This window comes from Aquarana catesbeiana, linkage group LG03 (assembly GCF_042186555.1).
Source record: "Aquarana catesbeiana isolate 2022-GZ linkage group LG03, ASM4218655v1, whole genome shotgun sequence".
Taxonomy (NCBI): domain Eukaryota; kingdom Metazoa; phylum Chordata; class Amphibia; order Anura; family Ranidae; genus Aquarana; species Aquarana catesbeiana.
Genome location: NC_133326.1, coordinates 141,412,811 through 141,424,271, shown reverse-complemented (window position 1 = coordinate 141,424,271; position 11,461 = coordinate 141,412,811). Strand labels below are relative to the sequence as shown.

Below are 11,461 nucleotides of genomic sequence, written 5' to 3'. Positions count from 1 at the left end.
ATATGGATAGCCTAAAGCTTTAGTAAAGACTCATTTTAAAACCTGAAAATTTTGGTCAAGGATAACCTAAATCTCCCCTAACCTTGTCTACTATAACCTTTTTAAGTGTCTAATAGTTGTATTTGTTTTTAATCTGATATGACCATATCCCTGATTTTTGGGATCCATTTGCACTGCTGGCAGTGCTGGCAATCAGAGAACAACTTGTATTTCATTCAATCGATACAGGGAGTTCTCTGATTGGACAAGATGAAGTGACAAAGTGTTGATGTCACAATCTCCATTTTGTCCATTTAGAGCTGGACCAATGTTACTAAGCACTAAAACTCATGCCTAAACTTCAGCTTTAATGTTTTGTAAGTGCTTGCAGAATATAATACTCATTCAAGTGGAACTAAAATGATCAAGCTTATCTTTGCCTGACTTCAAGACTCAAGCTTTAAAATTATGATTATTTGTATTGAAACAACACAGCAGTAAAACATAACGATAATTATTTTAGGTAGCTGTCACATTGCTAAGCTTTGCCATGTGAAGAGAGATATGGTGACGCGGTTATAATGAATGGCGGCATCTGCTTGCCTGAAAGAGAAGCTTCTTTGGTTTGATGGTTAAACTCTTGAAAAAGCACTGGAGTGAACCTTTTATTTGAACATAATTTACAATCCAGTCACAGCCCAGTCTGAGTTCCCCATTATAAAGAGAAGAAAGTGGTCAGACTCTGAGCCATGCTGGAAACATTCATCTGATAGGGGGGCTTCAGGTCCCAGAGACGAAGGCTGTCTCGAGTTTTCCCTGGAAGCTCAAAGCATGCCTATGGAAACAAAAAGAAAAAGGAGTAACTGAATATAAATAGCACACACATAAAATAGCCAGAAATAATGTTATTCAGACTTGCTTGTATCATAAGTTTTTGAAGAATGTGCATAACTTCTTACTATGAAAAATTATTCTGATGTTGCTCTAAGAATTTTGTCAGGGATACATGAGTTATCCTCCAGAATGCATAGGCATTGATGTAAAAAAAAAATTAAATAAGCAAATATTAGCCTATATTATCTAATGTTCTGCTCCATTCTTAGCAGAATAAAATTGTTGATAAATATATTTAAACAGGGCGTTTTTTTCTCAGAGAATAGGTGCAGAAACTCCCTCCTTCTGAGTCACCCCTTGTCTCCACCCCCTACCCACCTCTGAGCATCGTCCCTTGTCTCCACCCCCTACCCACCTCTGAGCATCGTCCCTTGTCTCCACCCCTACCCACCTCTGCGCATCGTCCCTTGTCTCCACCCCCTACCCACCTCTGAGCATTGTCTCTTGTCTCCACCCCCTACCCAACTCTGAGCACCGTTCCTTGGTTCCACCCCCTACCCCACTCCCAGTACTGGCCCTTTTAGAAAATACAGAATCAAATATGATTTTGTGGTACTAAATAATTTGTATGGAATATGTTAATGATTACAAGAAAAGCAGTCAAATAGATCTGCAGCCAGCAGCCAGCAACAATAGACCCCCAGCAACAATAGATCCAACACACAACAAAAGATCCCACCCCAGCAACAATAGATCCCACACACAACAATAGATCCTCCACACAGTAACAATAGAGCACAACAAAATACCACACCCAGCAACAAAAGATCCACCCCAGCAACATTAGAACCCCCCCTCCCCCAAGCAGCAACAACAGATCTCCCAACAGCCAGCATCAATAGACCCTCCAGCAGCCAGCAACAATAGACCCTCCAGCACACTTCACACCCCTTGTTATTACATACATTTAGTGCTGGAGGTGCCGGGACTGCGTCCCCCCGCGTTCCTGCTGAAAAAAGGCCATGTGTTTAAAGAATAAGTTCACCTTTTCGGGCAGAATTTCAGTTTTCATAATAAATAGAAGTGTTTTTTAATGCCATTTCTTGCCCAGCCATCCCAGCGTGCTTTTTTCTCACTTACTGTACCTTATCCACAGGAGGTTTAAAACGTTTATTTGTATTTTTGAAAGGATTTTCAGATTCCATTACTTCCTCATCTTTCACTTCCTGTTAGGTCATCTCCCAGAAACCTTCACTTACATGTTGCATCACAGAAGAGGGTGTGTTCACCACTCTGGACAACAAATCCTTCATTACAATACCACCTTCCACCCACTTCCTATACAATTTGATTGTACAATCTCTGTACAATCTCCTTTCGATTTTCCAAAACGATATAATAGGAGGACACACCACCTATCAAATCATTCTGTATCCAATCAGGCAGGCCCTTGCACTATATCAGGGGTGTTCCATGTGCTGCATGTGGCCCCAGGGAGTTTAGCATGCAGCCTGAGCTGAAGGGACCCTGGGGAAGCCAGGCAAATGCCCACATGGAGAAATGCTGGGGGGTGCTGTGAAAACTTAGTTCCTGGGTGAAGGTGTGCTAATGAGGTCAGCTGGTAAACTCCTTTCTGTGTCTTACTGGTTCCCCTGTCTCTGTCTGTAAACCAGGGAGTCTCTGAAGTTTTCTAAGAACTATAGCAAGGGCTAAGGTAAGGCCTTGTTCTCAAAATCAAAGAAACCTTGTATTTGTCTGCAACATAGGTACAATAATGGTATATTGGTACATAGGGGAGCTGGATTTTAGAAAAAAAAGCAAAAAAGTGAACTTAGCCTTTAATGTTATGCAGGTTTGCTATTGGTCTGTGAACTGCATCAATAAGGGCTGCAAAATCAATGGCTTACTCCTAATTTATAATCAAGACATTTATGGCTGATGAGGGTTTACAATTAAATAAAATTGAAAGGTTAGAAATAGCTAGTTTGTGTTCACACAAAAACGTCAGCCTTATAAAGCGGCTGATATACTGAAGAAGTTAAAGCGGAGTTCCACACTCTTTCACAAATCAAGCTGATTCACAACCAGGCATAAAATGCAGTGACAAATGGAAAGATTTTTTTTTTCCAAAGGATTACCTACCTTGTTATTGATTGTTGATGTGGTGTTTCCGGTCCTAGCCATGCGGGGGTATTGCCATCAGATCCGGCGGTGCAGTGTCTGCTGGGGCAGCGCACTGACTCCTGGGAGCTATGAATCAATCTTCCCAGGAGTCAGTGTAGCTAGCCGCCACTAATCATTGCGGGATTCCAAAACCGGAAGTGACACGATGACGTGCTTGTGTTGATCTTCATTGCCATCACAACAGGGTGGGCACTTCTGACGACGCCGCCCGTTGTGATGGCAATATCAGAAGCTTATGGCGCTGCGACTTGTAAATAATGCACATGCCCAGGAACGGGCTGGTAGCTCAGCATCACCGCATCCAGGAAGTGTTGTCTGCTTGTGGGCTTCACATGCCCACAGGCAAGATCACAACCGCCACGAACAAATTTTATACGTTTCTTTATAAACGAAACTGGACATTGGGGGGTCATTTGCAAATAACAAGTGAGTGGTATATGTAGATTATAGTAACTTAGGAATTTAGGAAAAAAATTATTTGACGGTGGAACTCCGCTTTAAGAATCTTTGCACAATAAATGATCCAATCGTGAATGGCAGTTTCATGTTTATTTATTCCATATGCACACAATTGAATTATTTATTATGTGAAAGTTCTGAACACCTTTGGTAAATCGAACTAAATGCCACATACTGGACCAAAATTTACTGGGTAAATTTTTTTATTTTAAACAAAAAAAAGAAATTAGTGACCACAAAGTATGTTAAACTATAGTTATTTATTCAATTTATATATAAATGGACGATTGGCTCCCAAACTGTGAAGTGAAATGAACAACAAACATGTACGCTACACGTGTACAAGGTAGATGGCAAAATATGTAAATCTTATTCACTACATAAATTACACATTCAAATTAGTAAGCAAAGAACAGAGAGAAGCACACCGCTCCAGGCAAACTCAGGTGCAGGATCGATCACAGGTGCAGACCTCGGCTCACCACCGTGGAAGACGAACAAGACAAGGAATTGGTCGCACACTGGAACTCCAAATTATCTCGATGTCATCTTTATTGTCAAAAAAGGGTCAGACAGATACAGGCAATGGTAGACGTTTCACAAGCGATAGCTTGCTTGTTCACAAGCAAGCTATCGCTTGTGAAACGTCTACCATTGCCTGTATCTGTCTGACCCTTTTTTGACAATAAAGATGACATCGAGATAATTTGGAGTTCCAGTGTGCGACCAATTCCTTGTCTTGTTATTCTAATTAGTAAGAGAGTGATTTTCGCCATATAAAACATATCAAAAGTTTGGTTACCTGTATTTCACAACAGACTTCTTTTTACATGCAATATGGTCTAATCAAACAAACTAATAAGAACTTTTGTTTAAACTCATACAAATGTAAATGGTTAGAAAATTATTTCTGACTTGGTATACAGTATAAGTGTTTTATAATAAGGTGTTATTAAAATGTTCAACCCTGCTTTTAGAATTGACATTGATAGTCAGAACCTGGTGACATACCAAAGTTTTGCTCCCGGTTTAGTTTCCATGATGGACCAGGGTCACAGGCGTCTTAAAACAATATATTCAGTTTCACACTCATTGACTTTAATTTGCCTTGTTTTTCTTTTGTTGAATATTGGCATTGTATAGACAACATCTGAGCTGTCATCCTGCAAAAAAAAAAAAAAAAAAAAAATCAGAGTGTGTAGCCATGGTGTTAGCACTACTGACAAACAATCCGCCAAATCATCTCACTACCAGACTTCATGCATCCTTTCCAGAGACAATGAACAGTCTTTTGCGTGCTTTGTTTTTGTTGTTTTATTGGGGGGTACAACTTGGCTAGGGATAGGGATATGGGATGCCCATGGAATTGATCATTGCCATCATATTTAAAGAATTCAATACACTTTGAATAAAGTTAGAGCTTCTAGATTGAATGTGCATATTTGACTAAGTAGAAATATTCTCCTGCAGCTCCCTGCAGACTGTTACTCCCTCTGCATCTCCATGCAGACTACCGTTCCTAAGAATTCTCCATCCGTCACCGTGTGAGGGACACATCCTCTTCTATTGAGTAGTATGAACTCACTCTGAATAAGCCCCTCTACTGGCTCCGGTGACTCAATGCTACTAGGCCTGAGGCCTGCAGAACCTCTCCCCGGAGGCCTAGTAGGTTAAAAGTCTATCTTCTAAGAAATGGACTACTGTTCCCAGCCAGCCCAAATTGCAAACCATGTGCCCTCCAGCCACACTGATTTGACACAGATCACCACAGTCTCTTCTCTGATCCAGGACTCCTCACCATCCACCGTTTGCATGATAAAGACTCTGATAATGACCGTGTAGAAGCAGAGTTCCCTCACAGATTCCCTGGCACTTCCAGCCATCCACTGTGGTAACACTCACCGACCCTCCAACCCTAAGTCCTTGATGAGGAACTTGTTTGGACCATGCCTTCCGACAGCTTCTCCTGCCCCTCTGCTCCAGGAGTTCCCTGCCACCGACCGTGTGGTGACAGAGACATTGCCAGTGACCGTGTAGAGGCAATGTTCCTTCACTGCTCTCCCCGAGCCTCCTCCTGCGATCGGTACACCCCCCCCAGATGGGGGTGTGCTCCTGCAGCTGTCTTCCTCACTTCACCCAGTCGACTTCTCCTCTCCTGTGGAGAATCCCCTCAGCTTATATATGAGGCCCGCCCCCTGCCAATCTGGATGGGGACTGGTCAGGGCTCACACACAAGCTGCCTGCCACTCCAGTTCCAGGCCCTGCCCCTTTTCCAGAACCTTCTCTCTGAAAACAGGGGAGGTGCCTCAGAGCTAGAGCACAGGTGATAACGCCCACAGCTACTCTGACGACTCCCAGCCCCCAGATCAAAACAGACAGGCCTAGCTTGCAGCATAGGCCTGCCTAAATTTGCCTGTGCTGAATAACCTAGTAAAATAACCCTTACTAGCACCTACCTTCTGGTAGAGGGTGCTACAAGTGATTTGTCAGACATACTCACAATGCAGGATTTACAAGTAATTTTGGTAGGCCCATAAGAACATTCCACAACTTTTATTTACTCCTGTTTTTGAAAATGCTAGGTGTTTAGTAGTTATGTGCTCCCAGTGGCTCAAAGCCTTTCCACGTCAATGGCAAGCATGCAGTTAAGGATTTCTAAAACCGTCCAACGCACACCTTGTGTTTTTTACCTGCATGTAAGGTGTGCATTGATCATGTAGTTTCATGGTGTCATTTGTTGCTCTGTATGCAGATCTTATAGCCTATAAATATTCACATTCCTCTGTCAGCCGTTTCTGTTTGTGTTCAAACATTAGGCATGTAGCATGGCACTGCACAGGTTAATGTGTGACCTCTGGCTTTAATCTAAGAATCTACTGTGAAGAAATTACACAATCCACAATCTCTGGGTTTCTCAGTCTAGTGCTCCGTAGGTGAAAGCTAGACAGTAATTAGATCTGATACAGACACATACTGGCAGAACAATTAACAGCTAGCTCACCATGCAGTCTTTCATCAAATTGCTGTTTTCTCCTTGTGTTTGCTTATAGAGTCGCTTCTTACTCTGACAGCTGGCTGCCTACACATACAGTGTGTTCCTGGGATCCCACTATACAAGGACTATTTCTGCATCTTGTGGACTTCTTAATATATGGACTTCAACTTTACTTTTAACCCTTTATCACCCACCCCTTCCATGAAAGGGTATTGATCCAGTTAACCCCGTGTTTATCCTCACCAGCCACACCTTCCTGATATTTCTCCAAGCGCTTTTCAATCCCTTTATTTCATCACATTAGCACTTCAAAATTTGTGATACAAACAGAGGAAATGGCAAGGTATGGATTGGACCCTGTGTGACCCAGAACAAGAAGTTGCCTGTCCCATTAGCGAATAGGGACAAGCTAGGTGAATGAATTCATGGACATAAGGGAATAGATCAGCCATGACACTACAAATTTCAGCCACAACACGCAATCCCATTTTTACAAGGTATAGCAAACAAACATAGGGAACATAACTACACTAATATCCAGTTAACAACAAAAACATTTGAAAGTGTACAATGCTTTTAACTCTAAAACGTAAACCAAACCCCTAATCCCTGGTCCTAACTAATGTAATCCCTAAATTAAACTTTGCAACTATACTGTGCCCTTGTTCTGTGTACTAATCCAGGGATCAGCCTCGATGAACCCTTACTATACTTGCAGTGTATTGTCAGCACCAATGATTGCACAGTGTGTCTGCATACCTGTGTATTGATTAGTGTGGCAAACCTAAAGCAGAATTTTGTCAACAACAGTGTGTTAAAAGATTAAAAAAAAACAGGTTTTGTTGCATTATTTACTTTCAACCTTTTTTCCTATCAGTACTTCTTTTCTGCCGCTAAATGTCTTTAGTCTGACAGCCAGCATCATTCAACCCACTTCTGAGCTCATGCCATCACTGACCCACCCATGACTGAACTTAGTGAAGGAGAAGCAGCCAAATTATGAGTAATATATAAAAATAACGGAAATTTGTTAATCAAAAAGAAAGTCCAAAATACAATAAGTGTAAATAAAGTCCAAATAAGGTGACTGAAGGTGCTCCAATCTAAAGTGAAGGAAATATAAGGTGCTTCAGAGAAATTCAGGTGTGCAACACCCCCTCATGTATTCCCACTCACCAGATCACAACGACCCCCAGCTCAAAAGCTTGATAGAGAATCCTGGGATGGCGGATAAGGTGATATGCCTTCAGGTCCAGAAATCCTTTAAAGAGTTGAACGCACGCCAGCAACAACGTTTTACACTCACAGCTCCATTTTGAGGCTTGTTTTATCTTACTTGTTGTAAGTACCCACTCCCTTTTTCAATAAAACCTTTTTAATAGTACTTCACTATCAGTTTCCTTTTGTTTTTACTTCTGGGTACCTGCTGTGTTCTGGCTGAGAAACTCTTTAAAGGATTTCCGGACCTGAAGGCATATCACCTTATCCGCCATCCCAGGATTCTCTATCAAGCTTTTAATGACCCACCAGACTGAAAAGCTGGGGGTCGTTGTGATCTGGTGAGTGGGGATACATGAGGGGGTGTTGCACACCTGAGTTTCTCTGAAGCACCTTATATTTGCTTCACTTTGGATTGGAGCACCTTCAGTCACCTTATTTGGACTTTATTTTCACTTATTGTAGTTTGGAGTTTCTTTTTGGTTAACAAATTTTCACTTATTGTGTTTGCGAGTGCTATATTTATATGTTTTTCAAGTGATTAGCACTTTGTGTATAGCAGCTGCAATTTTTTCTTTTTTTTTTTTGTTTGATACACCATTAACGCGAGCGTATATATTTAGTATATATATTTTTCACAAGTTATGAGTTAGTCACTCTGCCTTCTCATCCTATCAGCATGCTCTTTGTCAGCACATGAAATGCTTGGCTCCTCGTGCTGCTTCTTTCTCTCAATGCCAGGCACTGCAAGCCACTGATACCAACTCAAATTTAGGTACTTACACTGCTTTTGTTTACAGCAGTTTAAATCACTCAGATTATGCACAATAACTTACCTACATATTCTGAACAATCAGTGAAAACCTTTAAAACAAATCCTCATTTGCCTTGATAGGCATTGTGTAGAAGCTCTAAAGATGTTTCTAAACTGTTAAACCCACTTTAGAGATTGTGTTATGACCTTTTAAGGATATCTGAGAATGCAATACTTCACAGTACAGGCGGCTAGAGAGATCAGAGATGGATTGCTTTAAATCTGTTATGCAGCCTGTTAAGAATATGTAAATACTTTAAAGTGGAAGTTCACTCAAAATTCTGAACCTACTCGCAGCCACATTCTGAAAGGAATCTATCTAGCTGTGTAAAGAAGAAATCGCTATACATACCATTTCTGAAGCCGATCCGGTCCAGCGGCTGCTGTGTGTAGGAGAGAACCGACAACAGCTGGGAAATGCTTGGGAACTGATGTCAATCATAAGGTTACTATGGGGCTTCCGTTGTCGGCTGCCTCTCTTGCACATGCCTAAACTCTGAAGCCACTGCTGACAGCTCAGCGTGGAAGCGGACTGGAGTGGCTGCAGAACAGGTAAGTATAGCAATTTCTTTACAGAGCTAGATAGATTTGTTTAGAATGTTGCTGCGAGAAGGTTTAGTGTTAGTTAGGTGTTAAAGGGATTGTAAAGGCAGAAAGTTTTCTTATCTTAATGAATTCTATGCATTAGGATAAAAAACAAAACAAAAAACTTCTGTATGCAGCAGCCCCCCTCAGCCCCCCTAATACTTATCTGAGCCCATTTTTTTTAAAGCGATGTTGCAGGAATGTCTCAGCTGCCTGGGACTCCACTCCTCATTGGCTAAAACAGCAGCACGGCACAATTGGCTCCCTCTACTGTCAATCAATGTCAGTCAGCCAATCAGAAGAGAGAGAGAGAGAGGGACACAGGGAGCTGTGACTCGGCTCGGGTGACCCCATAGCAAGCGGCTTGCTGTGGGGGCACTAAACAGGACAAAGGGGCCAGGATCACAAAAGAGGGGCCCAAGAAGAGGAGGATCGGGGGCCACTCTGAGCAAAACCACTGCACAGAGCAGGTAAGTATAACATGTTTGATATATTTTTTTGGTTAAAATGAGACTTTACAATCACTTTAACTGAACTTCTACTTTATTGTTCATAGTCGGGTACAGGAGCAACCTGCCTGCATCCAGCATCAGTCACCTGTCCCTAGACGCAGGTAACCGCTGGATGAACAGACACATGCGGATGGGGGCGGACAGCCTGGGACAGCTGTGGTGCCTGTCAGCCTGCTATTGTTTGTACAGTTTTCCCAGCTACAGCTGTCCACAGTCACCCATGATTCCAGCTGCAGGAATCTGCTGTCTGGACTTTGTTGGATGTGTTAATCAGGGCCTGACAATTACCTTTGGGGGCATAATTATAAATCAGTGAATGTGAGATTCATCAAACATTTACTGAAGGTGTCATTTGCTGTATTTTCAAACACATTCACCAGTAAGATTCACCTGCAGTAAATATGTATATCCCTGTTGAACAAGCCAACTCTGCAAATCATGTGCAGTTATTTGGACTGCATTTATATTTGTGTTTGTTTTATGTCTGGTCATGCTGTATTCAGTTTCTTGGGGATGTTTAAACTCCTAATTACTCTGTAACATAATATCTATTGTGTTACCCTCACACTAACTACCATAGAGGACAAACTACCGGTTTTTCCAGAATTCCTACCTCTTTCCTTTTTGAAGGTACAGATTCTGCTGAAGCGCCTGTATAAAAAACACAATGCTTATTTGAAAAAAAAAAATGCACTTAAAAATGTTATATAGAAGCACAAACTCAATGATAAACAACAAATCTATTTATTTTCAGTATTTTAACATCTTTCCGCCAGTCCGCCTTGGTGTCCCTTTAAAGAGGAACTGCAGTATGCTCACATAATTTGTAATAAAAACATCTTTGCCATTCTGAAGCTTCCCAGAAGCTTTGCATCTTATTTTATATATACTGATTCTGTACTTGCCAAATCTCCCTCCACTAAGTTTGGCTGCAGCCATTTTAACTGTGGGCAGCTGAAGCTGCCGCCTGTTCACTTCCTGGATTTACACAGACACACATAGGTACACCTCCAGCCCTGCAGCACCGCAGCTCTCATTGGCCCTCTTATGACTCATCCCTCCTCCCTTCCTGGCAAACTCTCCAGAGAGTGAGAGAGAGAGCTGTGCATGATGTCATGATGCAATGGCTAATGACCAGAAAAGCAGAAAAAAATGTTTTACTATCCAAAGTTAAAACAACAAGGGCAGAATATTTAATAGATGGAAAGTTGAGAAAATGACTGAAGAGCTGCTTCAAACAGTTTTGAACGCCCAGGGTGGGAAGGATCAGAGATCATGTGACCACTATCACAGTGGTCACATGATCAGAAGCCGATCTGCTGGCTATCAATCTTTAACTTGCTCTTTGTGGTGTGAGCACGCTCTCAGCACATAAACATCGGCCACCCAGCAACACATATGTGGGTGTTAAAGCCCACCTTTTTGCTGGCGCACATATGTGTCTTGCGGTCATAGAGGGGTTAAAGTTTTTCTCCAGGCAAATAAGCCATTTTACATGTTTTTTTCTTTTCCCCACCTTGTAAAGTAAGATACACTCAATACCATCCAGATCCCTCGTAAGCACTGTTTGCAGGTGCATGGGACCAATGATGCAATCCTGCAGATGTATCCAGGTTATGCAGTCCCTGACAGTCTCCTTGTGTTGATGTCGCTGCTCCAGGCTCCTCCTCTGGAGAGGACCCCGATTCTGGACAATCAATAGGAAGTGTCCATGTCACACAGACATATAATGGATACACAAGGAAAGTCATATGGACCCATATTACTTGGGTGAGTAAAAAGGTCATTTAGATTTAGCTTTATTATTCTGTTAATGCCAGCAATCAGCTGGAGGGTGGGGTTATAAGGGGGAACCCAGAGATCTGCTTTCATTATTTTAAA

At 42.0% G+C, this 11,461-nt stretch overlaps 1 protein-coding gene across 1 annotated transcript in view; it reads right to left on the bottom strand.

The window, feature by feature from the left end:
* Nucleotides 1-631: 631 nt before the first annotated feature.
* Nucleotides 632-11,461, bottom strand: part of LOC141134480 (uncharacterized) — a 44,605-nt gene continuing 33,775 nt past the window's right edge. Inside the window, exons 5-7 of the mRNA XM_073624004.1 lie at nt 10,194-10,231; nt 4,468-4,619; nt 632-814 (exon numbers count right to left, since the gene is read on the bottom strand). Coding sequence (XP_073480105.1) covers nt 4,509-4,619; nt 10,194-10,231 — 149 coding nt within the window. The 3' untranslated portion in view covers nt 632-814; nt 4,468-4,508. The remainder of the gene's footprint in view (nt 815-4,467; nt 4,620-10,193; nt 10,232-11,461) is intronic.